The sequence below is a fragment of the Bombus affinis genome, chromosome 1 (assembly GCF_024516045.1).
Source record: "Bombus affinis isolate iyBomAffi1 chromosome 1, iyBomAffi1.2, whole genome shotgun sequence".
In the NCBI taxonomy this organism is placed as follows: domain Eukaryota; kingdom Metazoa; phylum Arthropoda; class Insecta; order Hymenoptera; family Apidae; genus Bombus; species Bombus affinis.
In genome coordinates, this window is record NC_066344.1 from 13,467,470 (window position 1) to 13,486,164 (window position 18,695).

Here is an 18,695-nt window from a genome sequence, read left to right on the forward strand (position 1 = left end):
CCACTCCCGATCGAAAAAACGAGGCCATTACGTATGTGAAACCATCTTCGTAGCCATTTGTTGAAAAATTAACGAATTATTCTAATTAGCATAAAGGAAAAATTCATGAAACATGCATGCATGTAATTAATGAATCACGTAAAACGTATGTTATTACTACTATGCTTTTTAACCCTTTTATGGATGGGGGAATTACTTTTTCTATTAATTAGAACTTCATAAATAATTATTAAAAACTATTGTTACTATAAGTTAATTAAAATTTAATTTTATAAATATTTATAGTCCAATCCTACTGTGGAAGACTGTCCTCGTAGATTTCAAAAATGAAAAGTCGAACGCGATAACCGTAAAAAAATCTTAAAAATTGCTATATAAAAATGTAAGAATATTAAGGGTTGGTATGAAAGAAATTGATTTAATAAAATAGATGCATGATCTCTAATATTTTTTGTATTGAAATGAAAAACTTTTTATATAGTTGATAATTAGTAATTTCCGTTTTAATAAAAATATCTCCTAATTATACTGTTGCTATGGGTAATATTCTTTATCTCAAGATCTCGTTCCGACAGATTGCACAAAACTATAGCGTTAAAAAACTAAGAACATGTATGACTATAAAAAAATAATAAACGAAGAAAAAAGAACAATAGAACGGGGTAAGATGTCACGAGATTAAAGACTTATATAAGGGAAAACTATAATACAATAGAGGTACAAAGCGTTAAATATTAAGAGTTTTATTGGATTGTATATATAGATATCTGTTATAATGCTCTTTTACGTTTGTTTGTTTATAAATTACGTTTGCACCTTGTGTATGTAGTAATAAATACTTTATTTCAATCACATTGGTCGTTATTTTTAATATTTAAAAAATATATACAAAAATATTTACAAAGAAAGAAAGCAGCGTTTGTCACGCTAATAATATAGTCGATAGAAAAATAAATTCATAGTTCTACTTATAACCAGGATGGGGAGCTCAGTTTATAAAATGTGTGGTTCATAAATTAAGGAAGAAATGATATATTTAAAAAATTGCTGTATCTGTTCTACTGGAACGATTCGTAAAGTGAACATAATGATTTTGGGCATAGTTCGTAGGCATTATTGTAAAAATCCATTGATATTACGTGATAAGAATTATTTTTACTTATTCATTAAACACGAATCTCTTATGTGTTTAGATTCGCGATTTGCGGGGCGACTTTATATTTCTATTAATCACTTTGCTTAGTCGCTAAATAGCAATAACCTTTATATAATGAAAATTCCATCCCGATTTGTTTAATTACTTATTAAGAATTTTCACAAAATATTTAAACTATGCCTGGAAACAAATTAATAATGAGGTTGTGATATCATCGCATGTTCGTATTTAAACGAAAATTTAGTGTTCGACATAAACGAAATAGAACATAAAGCTGTCCAGGTATTTCAAGGCTGAGTTTTGAAACTTATGAACTTTGATATTATGAAATGTTTTTAGCTTTACAGTGAACATCGTGAAAATATGTTTATAAGTACATCAATTTTCAAAACATTCGCCCATTGTCATGACCCTGGAAAAACCTATGTCAATAAATATTTCAAACTAGCTACCTTTTTGTTAATCAGATGCGGAGCATTGTATGTACATTTAACATACAGCTAAAGAACATCATTATCATTCGCATGCATCGATATAAATAAAATGTTATATTCTTGTCCTTTTGATTATCTTTCTAATTGTCATTTGCAAAGAGTCACTCTTGAAAATATTTTTATCGTCAATTACAAGACTTTCATACTTTCAATGGGTTGTGCATTGTTTAGGATAGCGTTTTCCAAAATCACCATTTGGAAATTATTTTACTTACTTACAATATGAATATTCAAATGGCCGAATGAAATAAAGTATAGCGTTAATAGATTTTCACGTAAAACATCTTTCACGTAAATGAATTTACAAATTGGAAAACGCTAATGGAAGATATTTTAAATGTATACTATTATGTATAAAGTTGTTTTTACATATATAATGATTATGTAAAATCATTTTCAATTTTTTTATGTAAAAAAATGCTATTAAAATTAGCATCTTCGATTTGTAATGATGATGCATACATCATTTTGTCAATAATCGGCCTTATGGCATATAATTGCAAACATACTTCACATGTGTAATCGATTGAATAAGTTGAGGTATTCCACATAGTGACGCAGTCATTGATTGCGTTCTTTTCCCTCGATTCTTTGGTCTTTTAAATTTTCTTTGGTTTTTCTCTTGTGTCTCTATATATTCACTTAGATACCTAATATCTCACTTTTCACATTATGACCACAGTAATTGATCAGAGCGTTTCGATCACAGACTAGTCTCCTCGATAGAATCCGCTCTTTGAAGTTGTCGGTTATCGTCGATACCAACAAAGTATGTTGTAACGAATCCTTTCGGTTTGACATACGTTTCTCCTCGAAGGTGACACTTAACATCTTGCTGTTCAAGAACAGCTGCAGTCTCTGCCGTAACCTATGTAAATGATCATTATCCAAAAAATGGCTTTGAATAAAAAAATATACTTCTTTAAGCTAAAATTTAGTTTTAATCGAACCTGTATCTTTCCTGGAACACCTGTCGTATCCATTCTCGATGCCATGTTCACAGCATCACCCCAGATATCATACAATGGCTTTTGAGCGCCTACTACTCCCGCTGTTACTTCGCCATGTGATATTCCAATTCTTAATCTGAAACAATATTTTATTTTCATAAACAATTCAGGTAAACGAATATAGATTTATACAGATATAAATATGTACCTATAAGGTTTCGATGTGTAAAAAGATTTCCTCTTCAATTTATCTAGTACTGCCATCATCTCGGCTGCGAACTGAGCCATAACTTTTACCACATTGTCGTTGAAATTTTCCTCGCTTACTGTGCTACGCATCGAATCTCGTCGACCGGCTTCTAATCCACAAGCTGCCATATAGGTGGTACCTAAGACGATCATAACGTTCTTCCATTATGTCTTTACAACGCGTTTTAAAAATTCTTATTTTCGTTCTATATTCATTTACCAGCAATTTTGATTTTTTCAATTCGACAAACATAGCATGGTTCAAATAATAATTTGTCAAATTCACATATGATCTCATTTAGATCTGCCAGAGTATTACTTCCATCAATGGATACATCCGTTAATGAAGCAAACATGACGGCCACGTTATTATGAGCTTCGTGATAGGGCTCGTTTTCTTCTGTTCTGTTCATGTTCAAATAGAACTCCGCTACATAAAATTTATACGTGATATAATTAAGATCGTAATTGATTGCATTTTGATATTATTTAAAAATTAACATACCAACATGTTCTGGTAAAATATTACGGAGTAGAAGTTTATTAGCGTTCCTCGTATGGAATGCTTCATCTTGTTCCTTGGTCAATTGACGTTTCCATAAGTAGTCCAATCTGCTCAGATATTCTGCCTGAATAAATTTTTACTCGAGTTAATATATACGAGCAGTGTATTATTGAAGAAATAATGCTCTTGTCAATTTGAATACGCTCACCTGACGATCTATGAGATGCAACGAAAAGGCAAGGAAAACTATGCTTAAAATGTGAGCCAGTCTTGGTTCTAAATATGGATTCCATCTTTCGCCTGACTATGAAAGAAATTGCAAATAAAAATGACCTGCCACTAAAATTTACTTACAAATACAGTAACAAATTAAAAAGACTGATTATAATTACCTGAAATAAATTTGAACGATACACCCAAACATTCCACGAATAAAATATCACTACTATGATGCCTATTACTAACTTTAGGATATAATGGAGTCTCAAAAACAGAAAGCTTGTCAGAATTGCCAAGGAGCAAGTTTGCGTCATTTGCTAGAAATAGTCGTTGAATGAAATTAAAAACATTGTTTGATGTTCTGGAAAGTTAAGCTAATAGAGAATCTATAGCATACAAGTACCTACTAAACAATCTTACCCAAGGTGTAGCCACGCAATCAAGTTTCATACCATCAGGATCCAACACGCTGGATGTTATATTATTACTTGCAAGCTCATTCACATTTTTGCATTCAAACTGAAATTATATAACAATTGAATACTTTAATTAATAATCTAATATTTAACATAGTATATATGTATACTGTCAACCTACAATCATGTCAAACATAGCGCACGTTGCTAGCATTATCGTTATTACCAAGTATAGCACTGTCCTGAGGAATGCACTCCAAACAACCTACAATATAGTATAAAAAATATAATATAATACTCAATACTATAAAAATCACATGAGATATGAAATATATAAGAATATTTACCTTTATGCTAGTTTGATATAGAAAACACAATAATTTATTGCGAGGATGCGGTATATGTCCTTCATGTTCATCATGTGGGTCCTTATATCGGTTCCAAGCGAAGTGCATCCAAGCTATCGGCAGTAAAGCAATCAAAAATAATATCGCCGTCGCGTAACTAATCGTTGTGCTCAAATGCCACCTATAAATTAGAGTGTTGAAAACGTTTTCAATCTTATCCGTATTGTTAATAAATATTCTTGTAAGGAAAACGTACTTAGAAAGCGAAAATGTAGGCACCAGGTAAATGAGTCCCATAAAAATCAGAACGAAAACAGCGGAACCGATATAAAATTTGAAAAGTGGATCTGGTTCTTTCAGAAACGGTATCTCCCAATTCCATTGTTGAAATGTTAAAAATATTGGATTTATCTCTTCCCATTTGCACCATTGCCTAGAAAATCATCAAAAAAATTCATCTTCAATTTTATATAGAACGTGTCAGAGTTACCGAATGAATCAGAAATCGAGAGTACTTACTTCCACTTGGTGAGAGGCATTTTCTTAATAGCATTCTCCATCTCCGCATCTGCGGCTTTGAGCATCAGATGATAATCTCGCAAACAGGAGTCCATAAAGTGTGTACGTCGTCTGCAAGAGCCGGCGAACATATCAACGTGATTATTTATAGTAGCAGTAAGCCGTCTACTGCTTCTCGAGGCAGCGTTAGTAACGCTGCTTCGTACGTAGAATCTCACGTAATGCTTGTTGGACACCGGAGGGGTGCTTGGAGTCATGACTGTCAAGGTGTTCTCGCTGTTCTGCAACATGGTTCGCCTGTCAACGATGCGAAACCCTCGACGGAAGTTCGTTCAACGATTAAGAAGATATTGTCAGTGGCGTAGGAATTTGTTCGAACGTTGTTAAGTGTAAACAAATTTTTCATTCACATTCGCTTACCACGGGCTTCCTACGCCACTGGGAAATACGCACCTGCGTAGACGGAGGGTCTGGAGTCGAAGGAGTTATCAAGTAACTTCGAATTCCGTATTTCTTGAGAACCTCGTCATTCAAGGATTCCACCGGAACGCAATCGTATTCGTTAGCGTTCACGAGGTCCAATGTTTGCTGTGTAACATGAACCTTTCCGGGTTTTCCTGTTTGCTCCATTTTGTTAGCTATAACGACGTCGCGTGACCAGACATCATACTGCCACTTGTTGTTACCCAGGATTCCCGATATTATGTTGCCCGAGTGAACTCCTATTCTCATATTTACATCCACACCGCTCTCGCGACGTACTTTTGCTCTCACATCTTTGATGATCTTTATCATATCAAGACCTAATTAATTAAGCTTTATTAAATTTCTAAGAAGTGAAAGTGAGAGGAATGGATAAGAATATACATATTTTAAAATGAATAATTTACCTAAATCTACGCAGTTCTTTGCATGCTGAGAATTCGGAGTTGGTACTCCGCTTACGCAATAGTAACAGTCACCTAAGAATTTGATACGTAGAACATTATGCCTTTCGGAAGCCTCATCAAAACTACCGAACAAATCATTCAATGTCTCTACTAATTTTCGTACGGGCAATGTCACGGTTAGTCCGGAAAAATTCACCACGTCAGCATATAAAATGCTTACGTTGTTGTGCGTTTCGACGCATAAATCACTAAAAACCAATGAATAATACTTGTTGTAAGTCTTTGCGATGAAAGATATTTACTTATTATGGAATAAACATACTTATGAGGACGTCCTTTGGGAGGAGGTTTTTTATGTTCTTCTATAAATCTAAAAATGTCCCTAAAATCTTTCTTTATCTTTGCAGCTATATGTTGAGGCAATATACTCCGCGTAAGTTGCTCCTGAAAATTGTTATTCGTTTTTATGAGAAAATACTTAATCACGTTCTATGAAACTCGTTTATAGAAACATACTTCCTGATCTTTCTCATAATTCAACCGCAGTGTCGATTCCACACATTTGCGGTGATCTAGGAACGATCGTCTGATAACAATTTCATTCATAAATCTGAAGTACAAACCGAGACCATTTACGCAAGCAAAGTATATAGTGTCTGTAATGATCTGAAATATTTATAAATCAAATTAAAATATTGCAATAGAAAATTTTTTGATAACTCAAGAGAATAAAATAATTTAAAGAAATGTAGCTCTTTATACTTTGATTTTAACTGTTGTTCTGTGAAAGATACCAAGACTATCTTTCAAAATGATAAATTCACTCTGTCAGCTCATTATTTAATCATTCCGAACAGTCTGCTATTTGAAGATACATTTATACAGTTTTTAACGATCCGACGTCAATAAGCAGTATGATATTTTTACCTTTGTGCTATAATCGAATGTGTTTCTGTAAGTGATTAACAAGAGAGCGGCTAGGTAACATATGGTAGCCGTGATCCCGAGTACGAAAGCGTGTAAATTCTCCGTAAGAGGCAGGAAAACGTAACACGCCAGGAGCGCGTGAGTCGCGTACGCAGGTCTGCAAAAGAAAAACAAACACAATCGCATGTATATAAACGAAACGTATATAAAAGTTCACGGTTATGCATTCATTAGCAACAAAGGTAAAACGCAATTAACTGATCGCTAAATGGAATCTGTTAATGACAATTGCACATTAGCTTAATCCTGGTATCGACTACTCATTATATTCATTCTTGAATCCTCAAACGGATACATACAACAATAAAAGAAACAAATTAGGACTAAAAAAAAAAAAAAAAAAAAAAAAAAAATGGAGGGCAAGAAATAAACGATGCAAGGTATCAAGATATAACGCCAGTAACTTCATTAACTCGATCTGGGTGGAATAATGAAAAGATAACAATTTATGATACTAGCCAAGCTTTCTTATCTGTTCTGGAATATCTATTTTTAACACAAAAAACCATTACGATTTACCGATAATTTAAAGATAAACGAGGATACGACCGCCTAGAGAATTATCTCACGGAACCTCTTACAAAATGTTTCGCACAATGAGATTAACATCAATTTTGTCGATCTTTCACAACTATTGCACATACTAACAGTTTTAAGGAAGTAAATCCAAAGTACGAGTTGCAGAAAGCCGACTGTACCAATGAGGAAACCGAAGGTCGCGAATGATAATTAAACGGTGGCCTTGTCATGATTAGCCGGGAACTTCCCCGTTTTCTTATCGGTGTTACCTTATCGGTGGTATGTCGTCGTTATAGAGGAGGGTGTAGTACAAGGGAACGGCCAAGTCACCGACTACCAGTAGCACTACGATCAAGCAGGACAACATGACCGGTAAATAGGTGTTCCTAGCGATAATTTTCGACCTGAACGAGATCGCGATTAGCGGGCATAGTAGCGCGCTCACCAGACTGCAGATCACCACATCCGGCACACAATTCTCTATGCTGACCTACGAAAAAGTAGAGTAAATTTAGTGTCTCTTTTTCTGTCTCTCTCGCTCTGTAAATACTTAAAGCCTAACTGTATTTTTAGCTTTACTGATTAATTTCTACGTAATTTGAATGTATCCCGTGCGTGACTATTATTAGGAATAAAACTGGCCACTCCTTACCAATGAAGATTATCGATTCACTAAGAACTACAATTGTCACCTGAGTATACAGAAGTAATTGTAATTGCACGATATTTGCAATGCTATTGATGGAGGAAATCAATTAGAGGAAAATCTAAGTCGGATAAGTTGCAGTTTTCAGTACGCCTTCTTTTTTTAGCATGAAAAATGAATAATATATGGAAAATTAAGTATTATTGTTTTTCAATCAACACTATGTTTTAATAAGTAAGATATTTTACAGATACTAGAATCAATTGTTTGTAGAAGCTTTTAATCATTATTTGAAATAATTTGTAGAATCGAATGAATGCTATAATCTAATTACAGACGAAAGGGGAAGTTTTAATTAATAGGATATATTCTTCATAGTGTAGAGCGGTTCCTCGATAACAACTGGATACGTAACTTCGAAACGGAGCGCCCTATTGTTTCGTATTCTGTTTCTCACTTACCATTGTAACTAGAATCAAACAATACGTGATTCCGAGGGCCAATTGCAAGAGTACGAAGAGCGACAGATAACCATACTGAATCCTCCTTTGGTAAACCGTGAATAGCTTCTCTAGGCCCTTGTATTTGAACTGTTTCTGAAAGTGAAAGCTCACATCAGATTATGTATTCGGTGTGTGACCGAACGATTGTTTGAGCTTTCTAAATAAGGTAACCATTATCACCGTCAACGCAACGATATTTTATCAATAATTATCTAATTAATTTTCTAACGTTTTTATAATAAAAATTGATGATAAAACCTATGCATCGTCGAAATTTAAAAAACAAGGTACATCATTATTGATAAGACGATGTTTTATCGATAGTGATCTGATTAATTTTCTAACATTATTATAGAAATAAAACTTAATAAGAAAAATTATGATTTGCCCAAAAGAAAGCATGACTGTTTCTTAAAAAGCATCGTTTGTAAAAGAGAGTATATTACATTTAAGTTAAAAATAATGATTAATAACTGAAATAGCTGGAAGTACGCGATACACATTTTGCAATGCATTCCATCGACTTTCACCCGCGATCATTTAAATTTAACGCCTGATATAGTACATGATTGCCTCGTTAGCTTCCCAATGACTCGGAAATTGAAGTTCCTTAGAATTCGACTAATTAAAGTTATTAACAATAACGGTCAAAAAAACAAAATAAATGTGCAGAGATATAAGAAGCGGGAACGATAATTAGTAAGTATTCGAACGGCTGCAAATGTTCCATTCCTGTCGAGTGTTTGTATAAAATAAGACTTGCCTGTGTACTTATGATGGATGAACAAATACACGGCAAAAGAGAGAAAAATACTTAAAATCGAGGAGATTATTGATTTTATGGAAAACTCGTTTTATATTGTTCTAATATAAAACCAGTTGAAGTACATTAGTAGCAGTAACACTTTTTACGCAGACGAGTATAGCATTCAACATATAAATCTTACAATTAGAATCACACGTGTTTGCCACATAGATCTTTCGAAGAACGTGACATTTATATATGTACCTATACGCAATTACATATCATTTAGTGAAGACCAGTAATGGAAATCTCACACGATTCTTATTCTCTTAGTAAACATACATTGAGACACAAATGAAGAGAGACCACAGTAAAATTCCAGTCCTGGAAAAATACAAGAAAGATCCTTCGATGTTACCTACGCTCGGACCGATATGGAATCACATGTAACTGCGTCACAGAAGAAACACAGCATCGCGAGATACTAACTTAAAAAGGTGTTTAAAAATCTATAGCAAACACAAGTAACAATATTACAAACTAAAGATACTAAAGATAAATAATAAACTATCGGAATTTTATTAACCATCTCTAAAATAAATCACTATATAAAATCACACCTTTTTGTCAAAATGGTACTTCCTCTTCCTTCTGTTTCATCAAACAAGACAATATCTTAAATCAATTCTAAACTTTCTCAACTTGTAATTTTATATTCCAAGAACTTGATATATATAAATAGTGGTTTCACGCGACACGATTAAACAGTATATATCCTTTTATGAAGAATAACTATTATTCGATATCGAACGGAAACCACAATAGCCACAGTAGCCACAATTTCATTGATGGAAGAGTCAAAAAACTCGACGTTACCAACGTGCGCGTATCTCCGACAGTCACCGGCTGTCTGATGTAAAATCACGGTAGCTGACGTGAATTATGCGGCTCGTAAAGCACGATAAAAATCGTAGCGGGTATCGCGGAGCGCAGCCGCGCCTCCGCACGATACGGCGTGGGTCTCCTTTTCACGGTTTCCTGCCGCAGGAAAGCGACGATGCCCGGCGAAACTCTCGAGGCTCTCTCCACCGGGAAACGAACGAGTTCCCGTCTACATTTCGCGCGTGCGTTTTCGTATCCCGCGAACCTTTCATCCGGTCCGGCGAATATTGATCTTCAATCTCTCGGGCCCGACCACCTTTTTCTCTGTCCCTATTCTCCTTGTGTGTAATCGTCATAACATTCCTGTCTTCGTTCCTCGATCATAGTATCTAAATTGATTGTGAGTTAGCAGTATGTATATAATCGATGTAGACAATATGTTTGTGAGGATTTTAGTGACTATACCTATTGCTGTCGTTAATCACAATGTCCTGTTTATTATTTTGACACATCTGAGAAAACTGAAGTTTTACTATTCTTCTGTAGTATTTTTGTTTTGTGTTTTCTTTGTTCAATTAAATTTTCTAACGGCCTATATAATATATCTTTACTTAATAGAAAAGTTAAATTAAAAATTAAGCTAAAAGTGAAGTTAAAAAGTAAATAATCGTTTCTAGAATAATTATAAATTAACAAAGATTCAGTATATCGTTAGTTGTTCTTAGAATTATTCCAGTAGTATCTTGAGAGAACATTTCAGTCTGTAAATCAATTGAAGTTTCTGTAATTGGTATTTCGCGTAAGTCAACAGGAAGTACTAAGTGAATTAAGAATTATTACTGAGAAAATTTCCAAATAAAAAAAGTGTTCCAGTATCGGAGTTGTTGAAATTCCAAATTTCATTTTTGGGCACAAAGTATACTATACTAGACAAGGGCGACATAAATCTTAGATATAATCGATATTGCGTGAAGGGATTGGAGAGATCAGAAAATATTTAGCATTCCAGTGGCAGCGAGATTAGAACTTTCGATAACGTTGCTCGTCGATAACGCGACCGTCGTAGACTGTTTTGGAAGTTAGCAAGAATATAAGACCGCTTAGAAAAGATAATCGTGTACTTGTTTATGAACTAAATTCCTTAATATATGATAGATGTATGTACTTATATATATCTTCTAGATTGACGGGAAATGAAATAGTTTTTCTATTTGAAGGATACGAAGACGAAGATAGATAACGAAAAATGATATCATCTTTGATATTCCTATATCATTCAATGAGGAAATGTTTCAATGATTGCCAGGAAAATGGCGTCAGTTTGGAAACTCGCAACACTTTGATATCAAACTCTTCCTCGCATCATTGAATTACCATGAAGGACGTGATCCAGATTGAATAAATTTTTCTCCATTGCGATTATCAAAGGCAGTTGTTGATATAAGCTCGATGATATTGTAACAAATAAACTGTTCGAACGATCGTTCACCATAAAAAAATCCAACTTTTCCTTGTAATCGATAGAATGAGAAAAAACATGATATAACATGGGACTACTCTTTAATTTTTAGCGTTAGCGATTGCATGCAGTTGAAAAGTTATCGAGACCCGTCTTCAATAGATAAAGCCAATGATAGTCAGTCGTAATTTCACGGAAATCTTGGCGACATTACTAGATAGTGATTTTTCGCGTTCTCTAACGCTTCCGTGGCCTTCTCTTTTCATCCTAATGTCATTCTTATAATTCAATTATCGTACGCGTCGGAAATGTTTTGCAAAATGTATGAAACACGGTTAAGCAGGCGGAAATGTTTACTTATGACTAGAATGATACGGAAATAAGACGGATTATCTTTTGGTCGAAGTACATATATCGGCTTTGAGCCGAATGCTATTACGTGAAAATACATTAGATTAAATTCTTTGCTCTCTAATTATCTCGTTTATATCGCGAATATAATCATCAGCGATTACGAAACGATATTTCATAAACATTTTTCAGACGCGAATGGAATTAATAGAATTTTCTAGAAATGTCCTTCCACGGGACTTTAATATCTATCCGTTGAATTCTAATGAAGCTCGCGAGTAACTTTACTCGGTTTAATTCATTCCGCGTATCAGCTTCATACACTGATATATATGATACTACCATCGTAATTGAAATATATGATTGAAATGTATGATTAAATACGTGTATGTATTCCTTTTCTGATAAAAAAGAATTCATTTATAATTCTAATTAAGATCGCTCGCTTATTATGCAGTGAAATGCTTAATCGCAGAGTAAACAACGCGTTTAACCCTTTCATTCCAAGTCCAATATTTTAAATATTTTAAAAAATATTTTAATTTACTAATATTACATCATTTCATGATTTTGTGCTATCGTTTTCAAGCTAATTACCAATATACAGACAATGCGCATTTGCACATGTTACGACTAAATAGATAACCGTTTCAAAACAGCTGATTTTTGTCTTATCTTCGATTTGGGAAAAAATATTTATATTCGGAGATGAAAGAGTTAGGCGGAGTTGTTCCCGTTCTAGGATATTTGATATTTCTTGCGACGTTTGAACGTTACCAGTCATGATCACGATCAGCAAACAATTGTTGCACTCACTCGCAAACTGGAGCAGGTCCACTCGTCGAGGCTATTCGGGGAGACGATTCGGCCATCGCCCATGTGCAGAGAATTCAAGGATGCACGAGTGACCAGACCCACGTCCATTTTCCTCGAGAGATTGTTCTCGAGTCCTGTTCCTTCTTTTCTGCCAATCAAAGAGACACAATCGACGACGATGACCAGGACGACGGCGACGACAAGGGCAACGACAACGATGACAACGACAACGACAACAACGACCACACAGTTGTTCGATCCATCGCGGCTACAATCCACGATCCGACTGATCGTATGTGAAAATGACTCACCCTGAATCGACTCTCGGCTCACTGGCCGTGTGCTTCGTGTTCTATCGTGCTATTCGTGTCGCCTCTAAAGTACTACCACGTTATACGGCTATGTCGTTTTATCGTGATAAGGGAAATGGGCCACTCTAAACGCTGCCTTCCCTTCTCTATCTATAGCATTTCCCTCTTCGACTCCGTGGACGTTTAACGAACGCGTGGTCACGCTTTTCCGAGCTTTCAGCCTTTCAGAAGCGCATACGAGCACGTGATGCCTCGCTGCCAAAGCGATAAAGCCACTTGTCCGTTGTCCGAGATCACGCTCGTGATTTCATTCCGCCGGTTTGTCCTTTTAAGCAGCACGACCGATGTTCGTCGGATTCGTTAGTCGGGTTCCTTTCGATTCCGCGAAACCTCCTACGTTCGTCGTTTATAATTCACATGTGCTTGTCCGGCGATCGTTCACCACTGAAAATAAAATGATAGATTCGTGTGAGTGTCTTTGTAAGAATGTAAGGTCGTTTAACAAAGAGATCGTTAGTGAAATATCATGGATAATACAGTGCTATTTTAAATAAGCGTAAACGTAGAGTGAACGTGAATTAGACGCAAGAAAGATTGAGAAGAGTAACATAAACATGTGTTAGCTTTAATGGTATCCATTATCGTGATAGGCAACTTTCTCTGTCAGATTCACGCTCGATGCATCTTCATTAGAAGCGACTCGTGATTAGGAAGAATGGAAGATTCTTTCGAAATTTTATCGAGCTCGAGTTTCATCGAGACTCTTTTCATATTATCATTTATCCTTGATCGATCTCGATCCTCGGTCGATAATCCGGTAGTCTCCTGGTATACATATATACTGAGAACTTGATCACCTGATTATGACGCAGGTTTTCTACAGAGGTACGCAACTAATGCGAGGTTTTATGTTTATTTTCTTCTATCGTGTAATAAATAATTTCCCTACTCCAACGACATTTTAAAACTACTCTTCAACAGATTCACTGATAATCTTAAATCTATTGTAATATTCGTCAATCTGCAGAAAGAAAAGAAAAAATTATTTAACAATAAATTTTATAAATAGAATCGATTTATCTCGTATTAGTATATATTTATTAGCGCGAAAATAATATTTGCAAGCAACAGTTCAGTCATTGCGTTTGTTACCTCACGCTTGAGTACTCCTTGCTGCCGGAAATAATGCATGCATCTATGAATTAAACTCCTACCGATAAGTGTGAATACGTGTATTTTAATTTGCATCGAGTCATTTAAGAAACGACACAGTCTTATTTTAAACTACTTGCAAAGGTAAATACAGAATATGTATATATAACCTTGACTAACAAATTTGTGATTTTCGAAGCTGCAAAGAGATGAATGAAGACACTAAAAATACTAGCCATAAGAATATTTCAAATATCATAATATCATAATTAAAATATCATAAAATGTATTAAAACTTTCAACTACAATTGAAAATATTCAGCCTCTAAATCCCTAATAAAAATTTACACTTGGGAATATTGATTAATTATTAATTGTTAATTGATTAATATAAACTATGTAACATACTTGATAGAAACAGCAGTTATGGAGCGTCAAACGATAATTAAAATATTAAAACGATAATAATTAATGTCTAGACTCGTACAAAAGTCTCCAAGTGCAGATACAACAAATCTACTGACATACGTGCGAAGAATTGCAAATCATGCATGCTGATTCAAAAACTCGACGACCTCCCACCGCGTCTACAACGAGTCAGACCGTCAGACGTCTTTTAATCGTCGTGTCTTAATTACATCCTGCTCTCGCTCCTTCGCATGTGAGCGAAGCCGTGGACACTTCACGTATCCCTTCGGGTCGTTTCAACGACCAAATCCAATCGATTCATTAAATAAATGACGGTAGAAGAAAGGATACAATTAGCTTGTTAGTCAAGCAGGATGTTTTCCGCACTAACAAATAAACCACGAAGGAACAAATCGATTATTATACCGTTCAAGACAGCTAGGAAATTATTTGCTCAAGTGACTTCATCAATGGGTAAGAATTCGATGCTTAAAGAGCTCCAATATTTCATACAGGTAATCGCCAAATACATATAATCTAACATAAAATATTGTATACAAATATATTTTTTATAATGATTTATAAACATAGCTACCTAATCCTCCTTTTCGAGTGGAATCTACACAATAATAATACACAATAATTGCGAAAAAGCAAAGTTAGTGATCGTGTAGACTGTGATCTTTCATCGATCATACTCTTGTCAGAAACATCGACTATTGTTAGATTATTAGCTGGATAATCGAGCAATCGACCGAGTCATGCTATTGATCTCAGTCTGTAATTACAGTGTTAAAAAAAGAACGGTGTCTATCTCTTTGTAATTTTATGACAGGATAAAAAGCTGTTACGACACCATCCGTGAAGATAATCAGTTCGTTTGTTCATCCTGTAATTCAAGAGGATCGAGCATCGATAACCGATGAAACTGCATTGTTGAAGATTCTTTATTCATGTGCAAATATTTACACCAATATGATGTGCAATGATGTGCAAAATAGAATGCAAAGCTCCGTAGATAAGATGCGTAATGAAAGAAAGAAGTGTGTACGATGATCAAGTATGGCATCAATACATCCAACGAAATATTCTACACCCCTAATAAATTAAAGATAAATAGTTTGAACATGCACGGACCTTCAGAATAATTACTAGAGTATTATGACAGTTTTTCTTTTATATTTAAGTAATAAGTAATAAGATTAACATGATCGATGATCACTTACCAATATTATTAGAACGATGTCTCTCTATGATTCTAATTTCCGCCAAACTATCCAGTATAGTAGCAGACGATGTACACGTTTCCACTAATTAGACACGTTGCTCGGACAATTCATCGATGGATCACACGATTTAACCGCGTTGAGCCGCCGCGCGCAATAAGCCACTTTCGTCTGACGAAACTTTCCACTAGCGATATCTCCATGAAGCATGGCAAGCTCGGCAGGTACACAGTCGGGCCACGGACATGGGTCGTACACCTACGACTCCTTTTTGATTCGAGTCATGGTGGAGAACCCAAGGACACAAACCAGCATCAAGCACTCGATATGCGTGCACGTATAAGGTGTCCAAGAATTTCAGTACTCTCCGGATTTATGTATCTACTTCGACGCTTTATTGTTAATTACTCCTTACAATACGTTCCTTTACGATCTATTTCTTATATAAGTTGTCCAAAAGTCATATTAATTAACTCCATAAATTGACAAGTACAAAGATAAGAATTTATGCCTATTTACGCCACTTTCCTACGATAAATAAGCTTATGGAAATACATAATTTGTTCCTTCGAGTCGTTTAATATCAATCACGTATCTAGGTAGTCAAATTGAGAAACTTAGAAAAGATGAAGTTGATTAGTTCGACTTCTGCAAAGCTTGTATATTTATTATATATTATATATGTATAGTCCATCGTAAGAATGAGAATATTGATTCATTACAAGATTTCTAATGAAATCATTGAAATTTAAAAATTCCAGTTTAAAAGATTGCATTTTGTATGAAGTATGAATTTGTCTGTTTTTGATCAATAAGTCAGGATTTGAGTACAGATCGAATATTTTATCGTACATATAAATAGATGATGATATCGGAGTTTAGTTATTTGTAGACCAATCGATATTTCAATTTTGAATATCCGCTTCTGAAAATTCTTCCCGCCCGTTCATCGATGGATTGTATCGCGAACAAAATCTACGCTTACGCAACTGGCATAGCAGGCATTCTTATGCTTTCTAAACACGAGAAACATCGTTAGAATTAGTCTGAATTCAAGAAATACATCCAAGAAAAGGATAACATTTATGGAAAGTTTGTACACGTGCATAACATATATGCTCATTTTGCCAAACAGGTTGACACCACAAAACAAAAAATATAAAAATTGATGAAATTATATGAGATAAGTATCAATGTAGTGCTTTGGTATTAAAATTTCAAAAATTTTAAAAAGCGAAGTTGACCACTTTGGCTTATGATGTACATAATCAAATCAACAAAAGTATATCAGAATTTTAATACACCGTGTACGTAGGTGCGTATACCTGTGGGTACGCACACAGTTAATTCATCGATGACTAACACACTCGGCTCAATGGCATGAAAAGAACCTCGATAACACTTTATGACTTCCGTCGTCTCGCTACACGAAGGTCGTCGTTCGACAAGTTTGTGTGTCAAACCGATATATAAAAACGAGACATCATCTGATCGTGAAAATCGTTATGACAATATATGGAACACTTTCTCAAAACAAGTTGCACCTTTTATAGGAAATACAGTCGGAGACAAAAATAAATGCACAGATGGTGAAAGTATCGATGAAGTTTAAAGAAACTAGTGCTATTGTTATACATACCTAAGGTTTATCTATTATATGCCATTATAGTGCGTAGGTTATTTAGTAAATAACTTAAATTAATATTTACATTTTTGTATAAACAAGCAAAACATTTAACAAAACATCATTGATACCTATTTCCACTATTATTTGTTCACTTATTTTTGTTTTCGATTATATTTCAATTTCAATTCTCGTTTTATATTTCAATTTTGATTCTCGTTTTAGGGATCGTTTCGATTCTCGTTTACATACAAATCAATTTGATCGATAATGATACATTTTTATTTCTTGGGATAAGTACATATATTTACTCATTATTGGAATTATTTTGTTATATATATTGCGTTCTTTATATATAAAATATCTACTAATAAAAACAGAATGTAATAGATAGATAAAAATTAAAAAAATAAATAAATAATAAGTAAATAATAAAAAATACGATACCTGTATTATAATGCAACTCATGTAATGTTTGTCTATGCAATCGTACACGTATCATTAAATATAGATATACATATCTATGTACGTACGTAAAAGTGATATTTTTGTTTAATGAATATACAAAAAATTGTATATTCTAGTTTCTCCAACAGATTATTTTTCAAGAAGATGGGTGTTATCGTAGAATATTTTTATTTTGAAGCACATGTATATAACTGTGTATCGTAATCCAATATTTCTATCAATTTCTATCTGTGCTACTAATCCATAGGTGAACAATAGTTTCCTACTTCGATTTCTGGTAAACCTATTTCGTCAATAACAACAATCTCTATTAGATTCCTAAACCTTCGATTTGTAATTATGTACTTTTTATATAAAAAAATTTGAGTAATAACACTAACGATTTAGAGAACTTTTTAAACGGAAAAGAAAGATTATAATTTAAAAAATTCAATTACAGTTCATGTTGTTAAAAATCATCAATTTTTATCCAATTAAAACTTGCCATTCATTTCTTTCGCGTTACAATTCCGTTTAGGATTTCGTACTCATATTTCCCACACAAGTATTAATTTAATGCATATATCATAATGTACATATGTATAATACTTCATCAATATAATATACAAACAAACATGTACATACAAACTTTTTTCCTCTTAATACTATACAGTGGTGAACATTGAAATGCTAATAATTCGCCATTAACATGATTCTCTCCCTAATCTTTGCACAAATATACCATAATTATATCTTATACTTTTTATACATTGAAATAGTATGTGATAAATTAACAAGACGAATATTTGATAATTTTATGAGGGTACAAAGGCTCGTTAAGTTATCTCGTACTCTTAAATGAAGTATTAATAAT

At 34.1% G+C, this 18,695-nt stretch overlaps 1 protein-coding gene and 3 long non-coding RNA genes across 8 annotated transcripts; 3 read left to right on the plus strand and 1 right to left on the minus strand.

Annotated features, from left to right (window-relative positions):
* The first annotated feature begins 12 nt into the window (after positions 1-12).
* Positions 13-854, plus strand: LOC126913993 (uncharacterized). The gene is made up of 2 exons (XR_007709542.1): positions 13-145; positions 286-854. It is a non-coding gene; the product is annotated as an uncharacterized LOC126913993 (long non-coding RNA).
* LOC126928965 (adenylate cyclase type 2) lies at positions 728-12,952 on the minus strand. Of its 5 annotated transcripts, XR_007717015.1 has the most exons (21): positions 12,654-12,952; positions 8,359-8,493; positions 7,521-7,741; positions 6,673-6,829; positions 6,262-6,411; positions 6,068-6,189; positions 5,746-5,993; positions 5,309-5,658; positions 4,856-5,136; positions 4,593-4,769; positions 4,337-4,517; positions 4,171-4,254; positions 3,994-4,092; positions 3,747-3,890; positions 3,563-3,658; positions 3,355-3,478; positions 3,070-3,279; positions 2,809-2,989; positions 2,601-2,736; positions 1,609-2,518; positions 728-1,336 (listed from the first exon to the last, which is right to left on the minus strand). XR_007717015.1 is itself a non-coding variant. In XM_050744928.1 (20 exons), the coding sequence occupies exons 1-20, from the start codon at positions 12,759-12,761 to the stop codon at positions 2,354-2,356; spliced, it is 3,369 nt and encodes a 1,122-aa protein (XP_050600885.1). In that variant the 5' UTR covers positions 12,762-12,952; the 3' UTR covers positions 728-2,353. The 5 variants fall into 5 exon arrangements, 4 of the variants coding, with proteins under 4 accessions (XP_050600885.1, XP_050600895.1, XP_050600894.1 ...); XM_050744928.1 differs by having other exon boundaries at positions 728-2,518; XM_050744938.1 differs by lacking the exon at positions 12,654-12,952 and adding an exon at positions 10,022-10,245 and having other exon boundaries at positions 728-2,518.
* LOC126914005 (uncharacterized) lies at positions 6,685-9,762 on the plus strand. The gene is made up of 2 exons (XR_007709547.1): positions 6,685-6,827; positions 9,479-9,762. It is a non-coding gene; the product is annotated as an uncharacterized LOC126914005 (long non-coding RNA).
* LOC126914003 (uncharacterized) lies at positions 10,335-11,580 on the plus strand. Its single transcript, XR_007709546.1, has 2 exons — positions 10,335-10,427; positions 11,245-11,580. It is a non-coding gene; the product is annotated as an uncharacterized LOC126914003 (long non-coding RNA).
* Positions 12,953-18,695: the final 5,743 nt, after the last annotated feature.

What these genes read in the sequence shown, in the direction of transcription:
- LOC126928965 (XM_050744928.1), bottom strand. Translation starts at nt 12,761, where the DNA reads ATGGACGTGGGTCTGGTCACTCGTGCATCCTTGAATTCTCTGCACATG. An exon ending in AAAGAACTGCGTAGATTTAG is followed by an intron (nt 5,659 to 5,745) that starts GTAAATTATTCA and finishes TTAATTAATTAG; the next exon opens with GTCTTGATATGATAAAGATC. An exon ending in CAGACCCTCCGTCTACGCAG is followed by an intron (nt 5,137 to 5,308) that starts GTGCGTATTTCC and finishes ACCATGTTGCAG; the next exon opens with AACAGCGAGAACACCTTGAC.